Source organism: Hemitrygon akajei, chromosome 19, assembly GCF_048418815.1.
Source record: "Hemitrygon akajei chromosome 19, sHemAka1.3, whole genome shotgun sequence".
Lineage (NCBI taxonomy): Eukaryota > Metazoa > Chordata > Chondrichthyes > Myliobatiformes > Dasyatidae > Hemitrygon > Hemitrygon akajei.
The window spans coordinates 16,922,761-16,939,183 of NC_133142.1; the positions used below are offsets into that span (position 1 = coordinate 16,922,761).

At 39.8% G+C, this 16,423-nt stretch overlaps 1 protein-coding gene across 3 annotated transcripts in view; it reads right to left on the reverse strand.

The window, feature by feature from the left end:
• iqsec1b (IQ motif and Sec7 domain ArfGEF 1b) overlaps positions 1 to 13,817 on the reverse strand; it is a 455,019-nt gene extending 441,202 nt beyond the window's left edge. For all 3 annotated transcript variants that reach the window (XM_073072148.1, XM_073072152.1, XM_073072154.1), the window contains exon 1: positions 13,549 to 13,817. In XM_073072148.1, coding sequence (XP_072928249.1) covers positions 13,549 to 13,817 — 269 coding nt within the window. The remainder of the gene's footprint in view (positions 1 to 13,548) is intronic.
• Between the last annotated feature and the right edge of the window lie 2,606 nt (positions 13,818 to 16,423).

Genomic DNA, 16,423 nt, shown 5'->3' on the forward strand with positions numbered 1-16,423 from the left:
TTCTGCATTAATTACTCATAACATGGGGTCTTCATCTAAGTCACAATCATAGACAAGCACACCCTGCCTAAACTAATAACACACAAACAATTGTACTTCTCACGTTTTTACTGAGCAAATTGCTTAATCATTCACAGTCCAGGCTGGAAAAAGTACATGAACCCTTGTTTTTAATAACTGGTAAAACCACCTTTAACAGCAATAACCTCTGCCAAATGTGTCCTGTAACTGTTAATCAGACTTGCATGACGGCGAGGAGGAGTTTTAGGCCATTCCTCCATACAAAACTGTTGTAGATAATCAATATTTCTTGGATATCTTGCATTAACAGCCCTCTTCAGGTCATGTCACTGAATCTCAATTGAGTTTCGGTCTGGACTCTGACTTGGCCACTCCAAAACACAGATTTTCTTCTTTTTAAGCCATTTTGTTGTTCATTTAGTCTTGTCTTTTAGATCATTGTCTAATTGCATCATCCAACTTCTATAAAGCTTCAGGTGACAGACTGCTACCCTGACATTCTCCTGCAAAATGTCTTGATACAATTTTGAATTCATTGTTCCCTCAACTACTGCAAACTGTCCAGGCCCTGGGGCAGCAAAGCAACCCCATACCATGATGCTCCTTCCACCATGCCTCGCAGCTTGGATGAGGTTTTGGTGTTGGTGTGCAGTGCCTCTTTTTGTCCAAACATAGCAATGTGCATTTCAACCAAAAAGTTCAATTTTTTTTCATCAGAATATTGACCCAAAAGTAATGTGGAACATCCAGGTGGTCTTTCACAAACTCGGAAAGTGCAGCAATATTTTGTTTAGAGCAGTGGTTTCCTCTGGTGTTCTTCCACGAACACCATTCTTGTTCAGTGTTTTTCTAATGGGAGACATATGAGCAAAGTTCTAGAGATTTCTGCAGGTCATATTGCTGTTATCCTTAATTTCTTATTTACCTCCTTCAGCATTCATTGATCAGAACACTTGACTCCAAATAGCTTTTGTAGAAGGCAAACTTTTTTGAACCTATTCTGTGGTTGTTTAAATGGTGTAATCAGTATTGACAAAAAGTAGTACAATTGTTTGTGTGTTATTAGTTTAAACAGATTGTGTTTGTCTATTATTGTGACTTAGATGAAGATCAGACCAAATTTTATGAGTAATTAATGCAGAAAACAAGGTAATTCCAAAGAGTTCCCAAACCTTTTCTCGCAACTATATGTCTTATTCCATTCATTTTTAAGAATAACTGAAACAGTTCTGCAACAAACTATGTCACTAAGTGTTCTGGGCCACCAGTTCTTGAGAGGAGGCAACAGTGTGTGAGGCTGTAGTGGAGGCTATCGGGAACACTTCTGGCCATTTTGCACCTGCATTCACTACTACTAAGAAATTTGTACCCATGAATAATCTGGCAAAATCCATGTGAATCCTCTGCCATGGTAATGCAAGCCATCCCCAGCTGCTCTTGTCATCTTCTGGATGTGTTGATGTCCTGATCAGTGCATGGCAAGCTGCTCAATCTGCTGATCTATCCCAAGCCACCAGACAAAGGTTTGAGTTAATGCTTTCATTTTGATCAGCAAGTAGTTCCTCCAACACTTTAGCTCTCAGCTTGGATGGTACAACAACTCTCAATCCCCATGTAAAGCAACCACTGTTAAAGGCAAGTTCATTCCAGCATTGGTAAAAATGGGGAAACTGGAATGTCTGCAACATTTGTGTTGCAATGTGGACCTTAGACAGTGTGGGGTCTTTTCTCATTTCCCTTTGGATCATTAGATCATCTCTGCCATAAGGAGACTTCAATTTGCATTAAGAAGAATATATCTAAAAGAGTATCCTCTTTTGTAAATTCTTCAGATATTTCCTTTTCCAAAGGTAAACAGGCCAATCCTTCAGTATTTCTAAAATTAGTTCCCCTTTTAAGTTTGATCTTGCAATTGCACCCTCCAAGAAACACAGCTCATCTCTGCATTCCTGCTACAGCTGTTAGTGGAACACCCTCCTGCAGACTGATGATCAGTAAAGAGGGTAAACTCGCTCCCATATTAGTTCAAATGTTTTATACCCTAAACCAGACTCAAGGTCTATCTGTCAATCTGTGCACAATTTTTCTCTGCAGCATTAAGGGAATGTGATGCAAAGACTATGGGGCACTGTCTTCCATCACTCATAACATGTGACATGATTGCACCTGTACCATAAGGCAAGGCATCATCACAGGAAAGCTTCACTGAATGATGCAGATCATAATATGCAAGTACAGTGTCTGAATGACCACTTCGTTTGTCTTTTGGAAAACCACCTCATACTGCTTTGTCCATTGCCATTTCTTTTCAATCTGTAATAATGAGTTCATTGGGTGCAGTATAGTAGCCAGGTTTGGCAGGAACCTGTTATAGTAATTGACAAATTCTAAAAAAAGGACACATCTTTTGGCCTTGGGACATCCACCACTGCTTGAATTTTCCCAGTACACTTCTTTATCCATCCACATCAATAGTGCACTCACAGTAAGTGATGCTTGGTTTAAAGAATTCACTTCTGTTGCGTCATGCTCTGAGCCCATAATCTTCTAACCTTTTTAATACTGTCTTAATTCTTTGGAAACATTTCTTGGCATCATCACTGATGACAATAATGTCATCCATGTAACACTGAGTGCACAGGCAGCCTTCCAGCGCCTGGTCCATACACTTCCCGCCAAGGTGCAAAAGCAGAGGCAACTCCAAAAATAAGCCTATTATAGCAATAAAGCCTCTGTGAGTGTTTTGGTGAGAAACACTTTGGACTTTTCTTCAATCTCTATGCATAGGTTGGCCTCAGTTAAGTCCACTTTGCTGAATTATCTCCCTCTAGAAAGGTTTGCAGAGATATCCTCTATCCTGGGCAGAACGTATTGATCTAATTCCTGTAATGGGTTGATGGAGACCTTAAAATCATCACAGATCCTAACAGACCCCTTAAACCTGCAATGGTCTCGTTTACATGAGCCCTTGCCATAATGATAACAATTTGTTTGGCCGGACAGGTTTCTGTTTAGATAGTGCAATTCTGTTCATGCTCACTTTCATTCCTGACTGCAACTCAATTCTGACCCTGGCTGCCATTCCCATTGATACAATGATCTCAACTAAATGTAAGTTTTGCTTCGGTTAGGAGCTATGCTTTAATACGTTCTTTCAAGATTCCACAAACTTAACAATCTCTCAATGCATCATTAAGACGATCACTGAACTGACAATGCTCAGACAACTTCTTCAGTTCAACCCTGTTATGCTGAAATGGACTCCCCTTCCTTTTGAAACCTAAAACGTTCTGCAATCAACCATGGTTTCTGTTCTACATGTTCTTGCATTACTTTCACAATAGCAGCAAAGCTTTTTTCGGTTGGTTTGGTTGGAACAGTCAATCCAGACTCTAGGGAACTATATGCTTTTCCACCTAATACTCTTAGCAAAACAGGCACTCACTTTTCATTGGCTATTTCATTTGCTTCAAAATACTGCTCAATTTGTTCAGTATACATAATCCAGTTATCCGTTTACAATCAAATGAGAATATCTTTCTGATGTAGCCAGCCTCAGAATAATGTATTGAAATATATAAAAATACACAGGATTACAAAAGAAACCAACTATATTGAAATACAGTTATCAAAATATATTTAAAAACAAATTTGTGATAATTGATATATATGTACTTCTTTATTAAAGCATTAAATAATAAGACTAAAATATAAGCAACTTAAAATTACTTTTTAAAGGCATATCAGTTGTTTAGCTTGAATAAAAACATTAAACTGTGGGGTGGTCTTTGACAAAGCAGCACATAGGTTAATTACAGGGCTGCCCAACAGTCGACCACAATGTCGCGTGAGGGTCTGCAGGCAGGAAGACTATGATCATGTTTGATCTAACGTAGGGTCTAATAACTACTGTAATTTTGAAGTAGTGATGAGCATGCTGGAAAGGATATTTTGAGATATTTGTAACAACTGTAACATGATATGAAAATATCTGTGATTTCTATTGGTGACAAAGTCACAGATCCTGCTAATACTAATGTGGTTTGTTGCCTACATTCATAATTGAAGGAAATGCTAAATATCAGTTAGAAGTTAGTGGAAAAAAAGATGTAAATGTTTTTCCATCCAAGTTCAGTGAATCTATCAGAAGGATAGATGCGACACCCGAGGGATTCGAGGACCCCAGGTTAAGAACCCTTACTTTAGAAAATGCCAGCCATCCAAGCATAAAGTACGAAGTAGAATATGTACTAATAGAAAAGTGCCTTAAGGTAATCAAATCTTAAACACATTACTAAAGCTAAATCCAACAATAATGATTCACAGAAATCTAAAAGAACAACATTGGGTAAACAAAGAACACTGGAATGTCAAATCAATGAATTATTGGGAAAGCTGTGGGCCGAAGGGAAAGGTTATCAATGGGTTTTTGGAAGTGGGTCTAGATAACAAGACAAGAATTATTTCAAGATTATTTGCAAAGTCTTTCAATATCAAAATGGAGCATCCCAAAAACCTCAATAAAGCCTCTCTCAATTCATCTCCACATTGCACCATGACCTCCAATAAGATGGTGGCAGTGACCAACGGTGACATCTTGCAGACAACTTACAAAACTACTGGATACTCTCCTTCTTTTAGATACACTTCTTTTCTTCTTCTGAACTACAATTGATTGTAACCTGTAACTTCCCTTTTAGGAATGAATGCTTTGGCTGACTGAATATCTGGCACTTTTGCAATCTCCTGGGACATCAGCATGGAGTGCATCTACGGCCCTCCCTGAGGGTGGCTGCATCAATTTCCAATGGCGGAATGCAAATCTGTGGTTGGCTCCGTTACACCATGCTGATTGAGGTATGAAGCAACATTAAAATTGACCAGGACAAGAACAGAAAACGAACAGGTGTTCAGGGCTATCAGCCTGTGTTTGACCGGTCTCCCTCTCACTGCTGATGGCCGAAGGTGCAGGAGTCTTGGGTCCCATGCGATAAGGTTCGAATGCCTCACTTCTGGCTGCAGTTTGATATTTGCATGATTTGATCAAGGCACTTTGGCACCGAACTTGATCTGCAGCCATGGCCAACAGCCATTGACACAGCACTGAACTGACTGACTCGGTGGCTGTGGCCATCAGCTTCTGAGACCGGCTTCACTTCCCTTGGTGGCTCATGGCTATGTACTCACTTTGTAGGAAATTGATGTTTAATCTTCTGTTTGTAATTTGTTTGCTTTTTATTGTTTGCATCATTTGTTCTTTTTTTCTGAATGTTTCATCACCTTGTTGTGTGGAGTTTATCTTTAAATGGGTTCCTTGGTGTTCCTGTTTTGTGGCTGCCGGAAATATTATGAAACTCCTGGTTGCATATTGTATACATTTTCTGATGGTTCAAAGTACTTTAATTTCGAACTGTGCCTTCATTTTATATTGCAGGAAGGACCAGATATTTTAGCTGCTTGACTTTAATTCTCTATTCCACATTCACTTCTTTACCAGTCCAACAAATTCCAACAAAAGCTGAAAGACTAAATTTTCTTGCAATACGTTGTTGAATTCAATACCAAATATCCAGGAATGCAATTTTCTACCTATCAAAGGCAATCCCTTTTTTTTTTCACACCCCTCTGACTCCTTTGCAACACAACTCTTTGTGGTGTCTGGTTTATGATAAACTTGATATAGTGCACTGAAGCTGTCTTGTCCCCAACCTGTCCATCACAGATGGACACTCAAAAGCTGTGACAGAACTTGCACAATATAACTTACCACAAGGAAAGATCAGGTAGCGTAACTGGTAATGACAATCATTCCTGGATGAGCTCAATGCCTTTAATACACACTTTGATAGAGTGAACCATGACATAACCACATGTGCCCTCACATCTTTGGATGACCTCGTAATTTCAATCTCAGAAGCTGAGATTTGGCATCCCTCAAGAGGATGCATCCACTAAAAGCACCTGGTCCAGACTGTGTACTTTGTACTTATAGTATTTATAGAGAGTCATAGTAACGCAGCATGAAAACAGGCCCTTTGGCAAAACTTGCCCATGCTAACAACAGCATCCTCCCTGCTAGTCGTAGTTGCCACAGCTCGGCACCATAACCTTTCAAGCTCTTCCCCTCAATGTACCATTCTAAATGCCTTTCAAATGCTGTTATTGTACCCAGCTCACCCACTTCCTCTGACAGCTCATCACCATCCCTCATGCTAAGAAGTTACCTCATAGGTTTTCTATTCAAAAATATAATGTTTGTGGTCTGAGGCTCCCACCTGCTTCAAAAAAGACATCTATTACATTGGTGCCCTGCCTCAATGACTACCATTCTGTGGCACTTACATCAACTGTAACAAAGTACTTTGAGAAGTTGGTTATGGTGTGTGTCAACTCCTGCCTCAGAGATGCCCTGGAATTCCTCCAATTTCCCTAGTGACACAACAGCTCAACAGATTTATCTGGCTCTACTCTGCTCTGGACAACAGGCATGTATACCTCAGTTGCAGCTGTTCATTAACTACAGTTCAGAACAATCATCCCATCCAAACATCATCAAGCTTCAAGATCTGTACCTCCCTCTGCAACTGGATAATCTGCTTCCTCATTAGCCAACCTCAGTCAATGAGGATTTCACAACTCCTCCTCAATGATCATCAACACAGATGCTCCACAAGGCCTCATGCTTAGCCCCCGTTCTACCCTTCATACATAACTATATGGCTATGCACAACTCCAAAGCCATCTTCAAATTCACTGATCATACTACTGTTGCTGGACAAATCACAGATGGCAATAAGTCAGCTTACCAAAGTGAGACAGGTCACCTGGTTGAGTGGAGCTACGAAAACAAGCTCAACTTCAGCAAAACTAAAGAGCTGATTGCTGACTTCAGAAAAGGGAAGGAAGGCAAACATGCACCAGTATACATTAGGGAGGAAGTCGGCAGTGTAGGGAGTTAACAGCTTTAAATTCCTCTTCAAAGATGACCTGTTGTGGGCCCAGTACACAGATGCAAACATAAAGAAACCATGGAGCATCTTTACTTTCTTAGGAGGCTAAGGAGGTTCCGTTTATCATGAAACATTCTAACAACTTCTGAAGATGTACTACTGAAAGTATCTTGACTTGTTGCATCATGGTCTGGTGCAACCATTTGAATTTGCAGAAAATTAAGAAGCTGCAGTGAATCGTGGACCCCTTATGTAGCAATATTAAGTCCCTCAACAATTCTATATTTCTATTCATTAAATAATCTCACATTTTCCAACATTATATTCCATCTGGCATCTTCTTGTCTATTCAACCAAATTACATAAATCCCTTTGTGACTTCCCTACAGCCTTCTTTCCCCACCTAGCTTTATAACATTAATAAATTTAATGCCCATTACATTCAATATAATATATTATTGTTAATATAAAACTGTGGAAAGCTGGAGGTTCAAACATAACCCCAAAGCATCCCACTAGTAACTGCAAATAAATATGAAATGGACACATTCTGTTCTGTTTTTAACCCAATCCTCTATTCACAATGTGATGTTATCCCAAACCTTCCAGGCTCATATTTTAAAGGTATCAACCTCATGTGGTACTTCACTATCACATGCACCATATTTTCTAATATCAATTGCTGTAAATTGTTTGTTCATGTGAATAACAGATGACATTGGATGCTTGGTTGGCTTAATTACTTAAGTATTCTCAGCGAGCAAATCAGAAAGTCAAAAGTCAATTTGAGCTAGTTTTATAAAGACTTTGCAGAGCATGAAATAAAGAATGACTAATATATAAATATTAACATTTTAATAAAATTAAAATCCATTGCATTTTGAAATATCTAGTCAGCTTAAGTCCAAAAGGGTCATCACATAATAATTACAGCTTCATATGCTATAAAAACTACTTTACCTCATGCATTAAAGTGAAACATCTTCAGGATATTTTGGAAGTTTATAAATGTCCTACCCTCATCTGCAATATCATCTGCTCAGTGATATTGTTTGTTTATACTGGAGTTGATTGATAAAACAATACACGTTGGTTGTGGAGGAACAGGAGATTACGGACAGCAACTTCTGGATAACCATATTGAAATTTGTGTGCATGGCTTACTGCCCGTGCTCACCTTTGCATCCAGGGTCAAATGCAATTTCCTTTCATCAGCTGCCTTTTAAAATGTCTCCATAATTCAAAGAAACATTTTTTAAAAAATCAAATTTACTTACAAATGCTTAAAACTAAAGAGAACAAAGGAAAATACTGAAGGCCATCAATCCATTTCAAATAAATGATGTCACAGTACTTACACCAGCCTAGCTTTGTAAAAAACAAAGTTTCAATCTGCAGGAAGGGGAAAAGCAAAGAAATAGACCAGAAGAATGATATCACTGGCAGATCTCCATGGAACCACGTTAGAAGGCAAGGAAGTTTCAGTCCAGTCTAATAGCGAACAGTAGGCATTGGTATTTATTTTGTTATTACAATTGCAATATCAACAGGAACAGGCCTTTGATGCCTAAGTGAGCCTCATGTACTTAAAACCCCAAATTTGACAAACAATTTTATACATAATTCTTACCTTAACTCAAAGTAATCCTGTAATCTTTACTTTTGAAGAGATCTCCATACTACTATGCTGCTTAAGTATGTGCATAGACAAGTATAAGGGTTAAGCAAAAATACTATGTACACTACATTGATGTATGAAGGAGCCAGGAAAATGCCGGGTGATAAACTCAATATTTAGGATGTCTTTGTGAATTAAGAAGGGGTTGAGTGAACAATGGGCATCTCTAGACAATACATACAGGCATGTTCAGTCAAATGGTACATATTATCCTAAAAAAAACTTGTGTTTCTGTTTTCCAGCATCTGCATGTTTTTTTTCTCTTTGTTTTTCAACCTCTTATCCGTTTGCATTATTTGTTTTTCCATAGAGGCTGCCTGATTTCCTGCACTTTCCTAGCTTTTTTCTTCTTTCAGATCTCCAGTAGGTACAGTCCTGTATTTCCCATTTCATCATGCATTTTGTTTCCTTCTATAGATGATTTCCCTGGATTTAAACCTCATCCAGATAACTAACAAGCCACCTTCACCAACATTTCCAATCTGTATCAATTGCTCGCCTGGTCTCAACCTCAACACAAACATTCCACTTCTCATCAATCTTCCCTTTATTTGAACTTAAAATATTCCTGTTGCTTAAACACCCACATATCTCAAGAGCCATCAATCTTAAAGTTTAACTCAGTTTTTCTCTCCCAAGATAGAGTATTTCTGTTTACCCCGTATACCTCGGACTTTAGATACAACACTGACACACGTCATCTGCAGAAATTCTCTGATGACTCAGCAATAATTGGGTGTATAAAGGGAGGATGGGAGGATGGGAGGATGAATACAGGGCCCTGGTGGAGGACTTTCTCAAATGGTGCAACCTGAATCATCTGCAGCTGACCATTCGTAAGACAAAGAGATGGTGATGAACTTTAGGAAGACTCGGCCTGCAATGTCCAGTTCGCCTATCAGCCCCGTCTATGAGTTGAGGATGCCATCGTCTACCTGCTGAACCGTGTCTACGCCCACCTGGACAAGCTGGCAAGCATGGTGAGGGTCACGTTTTTTGACTTCTCCAGTGCGTTCAACACCATCCGCCCTGCTCTGCTGGGTGAGAAGCTGACAGTGATGCAGGTGGATGCTTCCCTGGTGTCATGGATTATTGATTACCTGACTGGCAGACCACAGTACGTGCACTTGCAACACTGTGTGTCAGACAGAGTGGTCAGCAGCACTGGGGCTCCACAGGGGACTGTCCTGTCTCCCTTTCTCTTCACCATCTACACCTCGGATTTCAGCTACAACACAGAGTCTTGCCATTTTCAGAAGTTTTCTGATGACTCTGCCATAGTTGGATGCATCAGCAAGGGAGATGAGGCTGAGTGCAGGGCTACAGTGGGAAACTTTGTCACATGGTGCGAGCAGAATCATCTGTAGCTTAATGTGAAAAAGACTAAGGAGCTGGTGGTGGACCTGAGGAGGGCTAAGGCACCGGTGACCCCTGTTTCCATCCAAGGGGTCAGTGTGGACATAGTGGAGGATTACAAATACCTGGGGATACGAATGGACAATAAACTGGACTGGTCAAAGAACACTGAGGCTGTCTACAAGAAGGGTCAGAGCCGTCTCTATTTCTTGAGGAGACTGAGGTCCTTTAACATCTGCCGGACGATGCTGAGGATGTTCTACGAGGCTGTGGTGGCCAGTGCTATCATGTTTGCTGTTGTGTGCTGGGGCAGCAGGCTGAGGGTAGCAGACACCAACAGAATCAACAAACTCATTCGTAAGGCCAGTGATGTTATGGGGGTGGAACTGGACTCTCTGACGGTGGTGTCTGAAAAGAGGATGCTGTCCAAGTTGCATGCCATCTTGGACAATGTCTGCCATCCACTCCATAATGTACTGGTTAGGCACAGGAGTACATTCAGCCAGAGACTCATTCCACCGAGATGTATCACTGAGTATCATATTAAGTCATTCCTGCCTGTGGCCATCAAACTTTACAACTCCTCCCTCGGTGTGTCAGACACCCTGAGCCAATAGGCTGGTCCTGGACTTATTTCCAATTGGCATGATTAACTTATTATTATTTAATTATTTATAGTTTTATATTGCTATATTTCTTCACTATTCTTGGTTGATGCAGCTGTAACGAAACCCAATTTCCCTTGGGATCAATAAAGTATGTCTGTCTGTCAATTGGTGGCGAGTTCGTGGATGTGGTGAGGACCTACAAGTACCTGGGGTGCACTTGCATGACAGAGCACTATGAGCTCATCCATTCTTACCCTAGGCCATTAAGCTCTATAATCAGTCAACCTATCATCAGGGAAGTGATGACCTCTCCTGTTAGATTGTTTGTGGTAACTTATTTTTTTATTCTTTCTACTTCTCTCCTAATATTTATAACTGTGCACTTGTGATGCTACTGTGACACTGTAATTTCCTTGGAATCAATAAAGTATCTACCTATAACAGTCCCACCAAAGGGTTTCGGCCCAAAACGTCGACGGTACTCTTTTCCACAGATGCTGCCTGGCCTGCTGAGTTCCTCCTGCATTTTGTGTGTGTTGCTCGAATTTCCAGCATCTGCAGATTTTCTCTTGTTTGTGTCTATAATCGTTATTTTAATTTCAGATCTACAGCATTTCAGTTATTGGCATAACCCAAATCAGAAAACTATACAAATCAGAGATTTAAGAGAGAGACTGGAAATACTCCACGGGCCAAGCAGCGTCCGTGGAGAGAGGAACCACTTCACGTGGATGTCCTTTCCTCTAACTTGAAGTGTATTTCTTTTCTTCAAAATGTTAATTGGGGCGCAACCCACCACTATAGCTTGCTTTGGTTATCCCAATGCGCATTGGTGAAACTTGCAAAACAAAGCAGTTGAAGTACGTCCGTCAACGGCAGCTTCAAGTTCAAAGACGGTTGGAAGTATGGCGCCCCCTTTCCTCGTGCTCGGCGTCACTGCGCATGCGCGCCTCTGCCCCTTCCCTGCAGGCGGCGAGCGCTGGACTGGGACCCAGCAAGACTGGATCAAGGTGACATGTACCAGTGATATCAGAAAGAGCAGCCTCACCTGCGATTAAAGATCCAACCAACATTTTTTAAAATACAAAAAGCACTGAAAAGTTGCGTTGCAGAACCACAGCAAGTAGCGTGCAATCAGCCTTCACCATTCCGAGTCCCGGTCAGGGAATAAAACCAACCTTAAACACCGAACTCTAGTATTTTCATTTATATTGAACACCCCTTTAGGATGTATTGTGAAATTCTAATCAAGACTACTTTCGAGTATGTACTCGCTTGATGCTCTTTCATATTGGAATTTAACAAAGCTCGCTTCAACCGTTCTCATTACAGCTGAATGGCATTTTACCCGCTGTCAGGTATCGATCTCGTTCACTGTACGAATGAACGGATGTTTCTCTTTACATTTACGGGTGTACAGGTACACACATGTCGGCACTTTTCATTTCAGTTCTCGAGAATCAGTAGACAGATAGCGGTGCTGCAGTTACAATTTGCCAAGTGAACCCGACGATCTTTCTAATATCAAAACGTTTTAAAAGTAAGAGGGTCTCTGAAAAACCGCACGTTGCACTAAAAATGACAAGTCGAGATTTGTTGGAACTAGCAGTGGCTGAATCTAAGTTCTCCCGTTCTCGATCTTGAGCACAGATACGCCTAGTTATTTCATTCATCCAAGCACAGGAATACATTAATGAAGAATGAGTTAAATTGTTGAAATACATAAATCCGAGAAGTGTAAGTAAATATATTAAGGATATCCTTAACACGGGAAGGCTTTAAAAGTATCGGAAAGTCAAGGCCACTATTCCAGGAGTTTAGATACTAAAAATATCACGGATTACAGATTAACTAAATCGACTTATCAAAACACTGTCCTAAATATCAAGATGCCACAGATGGTAACGAATGCTACACCGATGTAGTCTTTTACTTCTCTTCTGGAAAAACACGCAGCAAGCTAGAATAAAGTCCTCTTCGCGCTTAAAAGATCGTTCATTATTTTGAAATCATACCCATTAATTGGCGACGGAAATTTTTTGACAGAAACTATACCCATTGGAGTTGTTCCGTCTCATATTTAAATGACAAATATCCACCGTGTTTGTGTATAAACACAGAATACAAAACAACGACATTTGCGTTTCTGAATACTTAAGTTATCTTCTATTTAGTCCCATATCACGTAGACCACTTGGACAGCTAAGAACAGTAGATGATTCTAAATCCTATTAAGAACTAGAATAATGACTCCTACTTAATTTTAATACGAAACTGAATTACATTTTGAGATTAATTTAAACAATGCTGATAACACAAACTGCCCACTATCCAAAATAATTATTCTTCAAAAAGTATATGAGATTATATTTTTTAAAAGGGCTTCTTCTTTAAAACTCTCTAGATCTATATTCATAACTGGCTACCAAATAAATAACAGCTGGAGCCCTGTAATAAAATGCAGTCGCTTCACTTTCTGCAGTCATTTCCAAAAATTAAAAAAACTCGAGTGATAGGCACAGTCATATGATCACTTGATTCTATATGTAAAGAAAATTATAATTAATTGATTAAAATTGCTCCACTATAAAGATCCCCAAGAGGAAACGCTTAGGTTTTGACTGAGACTTGATTTTCCAAAGAGCATCTAAATCCGCACCCATATAACTTAGATCAGTACATTTTACTCAGTCCGCTTTCACTTTGTATCCGCTTTGGCATTAAAACGCCAAGTTGTCTCATGTCAAGTATTCTAATGAATATTAAAGAAAGCCCAGACCTTACAATGTCGTTAATAACCCTTGCTACACTTATAGAGTATTTAAACTTATAACATTAAGGCAAAATTCAATCACCGCCTAGAATAACGGGCAACACTTCGTAAATGGAATTACACAGGATATATAAACCAGCACCGAGTATCATCAGATCTTACTTTAGATCTTCTTGTTTTAGGTCCTCTTTAATTGAAGCTAGAGGCGTATAATTGGCGCTCTGCAAACGGCAAGTGGCCAGATGCCGCTGGTGTTCCTCTTTGAGAGAAGCATTTTCCTTCCAGAGCTCGGCCACTTGCTGCTCCAGCTCCTCAATGCGCATCTTCTGGTTCTCCAGCAACTCTTGCTGAGTCTCGATTATTTTATTTAGCTCTTTTAGATATTCCACAGCTCGATTCGGATTCTCCGCTGCGCCTTCCATGGCGAACATATAAGCTCTGCATAAGTTCGTTTGCCCGCGGGAAAACGAATCACAGCTTTTCCTTAACACTGAGGTAAACACAAAACGCCTTTTCCTAGCTGCTTTCCGCCATTGTTTGTATTGCACTGAGTGAATGAGTGAACGTGTGGCTGGAGGTTTGGCCACCGCCGTATGCCGTCCAGCTGAGCTCAATGTTCATCACACGTATAGGCTCGACGTGATTTCACCAGCTAGCTGTACTTAATTGAGGGAACTCGACTTAAAGAGGCAATTTCCACTATAATTTCTGACCCCGCGCCGTGTGCTTTGCACGTCTCTCTAAGCAAAAATGAGAAATTACCGCAAAGAGAATGTTTAAAGGACGGAATAAAGCTGTAACTTCGAATTGTGACTCTGTGGGTCCCACCGAATCATCGGAGTGAAGAATGTAAATGTTTCGTCAGAACAATTGCGCTGAGATGGTGAAAAAACACGGCGACAGGATTTCAGCAAGAGGTTTTGAAATGCTGTCATTGCAAACTTTGAAATGCAGACCATTTAATTATTCAACAATTTTATGGGAAAGCGACACGACACTTATATTCTGGGCACAGAAAGATCCCATAAGCAACACGATGATGCAACCACATTTTATGTTGGTGGGATTAATATTGGGTAGTGGACCAAACAGTCCAGCCAAACAAAATGGGGATCTTGTGCATCCAACGGAGAGCAAAGCGGTTTCAGTTTATCGTGTGTTTTCAAAGTACTCGGAAGGCTTCGCATGCAGTGCAAAGATCCCGCAATAGCTGACAGAAGTAGGAGCCAAGACCCTGCTGCTCTGTACTGAGACGTGCCCTCTTATTCAGAGTTGAGAGTGGGACCACTCTGAAAAAGGATTACACCAACCAACAGATTACTGGTGGTTACAGATATTAGTCATTCCCGAATTTTTAAGGAACAGTGTAATGGGCCCGAGAGACAAGTGAAATAATAATGAAATTCCTGTGGCCATAGGGGTTTCAAGGTCAATGATGGCCTTGAACTTTTGGTACTTTCAGCATGCAGGTAAAGAGGAACTGAACAATAAGTTGTCTGTAAATGGGGCAAAGTCACTAATGGCCTCAAATTAGAAAGGGGAGGAGCTACAAATGCTGTTTTAAAGTTATTACTCTCTATCGCCAGGAGCATATATATCTCACATAGAGTGTTGTACCTCCAAACTGTTCTGCAAAGGATTCTAGCCAGGATTTTGTACTCGAAGCTCTGGGGTAGGGGTTAAAACTTCAATTCTTGTGAGTATGTCGCCATTACCTTGACGAAAACCTTTATGTTAGGGTATAGTTAGGCTTAGAGTCCTCATTAGGAACTTGCGCAAAGTACAGGCAGTGCTTTACCACAGGGACTGTTATGGCTGAGACTAAAATATTAATTAAAATGGAATTGGAGAAGTACTGAAACAGACATATTTTAAAGGATGGGGGAGAACAGCATGATGCTACTGGACATTACCGTTCGGTTGAAAAACCAATGACGTCTCCTGAAGCAAATTATCTCTTTGCTGTAATTCTGTGATCAAGTGTTAATTTTACCTCATCACCTACAAGTGAAACCTTGACAAGTATTATGTAATGTTTTAGCAAATAGTTTCATAGTTTTCATCAAACTGTTGCACATTAAATGTTTTTTTTCTTTTCTCATAATTAATTACAAGGAATATGAAGATATTTCCAGATTTGACCTAGCTTTTGTAATTCAATAGCACTCATGAACCAGAAATGTTGTATGAGAAAGTAATTAATTTGTATATATTTTGAGATCTTGGAATACCATGTATTGTACCTGAACTGGAACTGATTTGATTTATTAAAATGTTGTCACTTATTGAATATTTTCCCCAAGTCATCTTAAACTACACATGTAGATGAAGATTAAAATATAACGCATGACAGTGCTCATCAGGCATCCAGGCTCCCTGTTCTCTCTCACACACTTTTAAAAACAAATAAAATATTTACAACAAAATCTAGACTTCATTCACTATACTTCACTACCATCTGTTTGCTTTGCTCAGCTCACAACAGTTTAAAATCAAAATATTGTTGATGCTGGAGTTCTAAAATAAAAACAGATAGAGTTAGAAATACTCATTGTTCTTTTTCCAAAGCCAACTTTGTTTTTCTGAGTGAAAGCTATTGACAGGAAACGTTAGCTCTGATTTCCCCTACAGCTGTTGTCAGATCAGTTGAGTAACCCCAGAACTCTCTATTTCTATCTCTTATGCTGCGTATATATACTCAAGGTATATGCCTGCTAAATATGTAGTGTAACCTGCAAATCTGGAACCTAAACTGATTTCAGAAGATTGATTCCCTAAGAGGAAGCTGCCTCACATCACATGAATTTCAAATGTGATGAATCAATGTTTAAAAAGTGTTATGATAATCCATTTGGCCATTCCAGCACTCTCTATATTTACTGGTTGGTGTTACCTTTAATATTTAGAAAGAGCAAATCCTCAAGTGATACTTAATAGTTTCAAAAACTAGAAAGCTGCTCATGGGTGTACATGTGCATTTTCTTTCCTTGAGAGAAAAATTACATTTGGAATTAAAAAATTAACAAACCTCAAACTT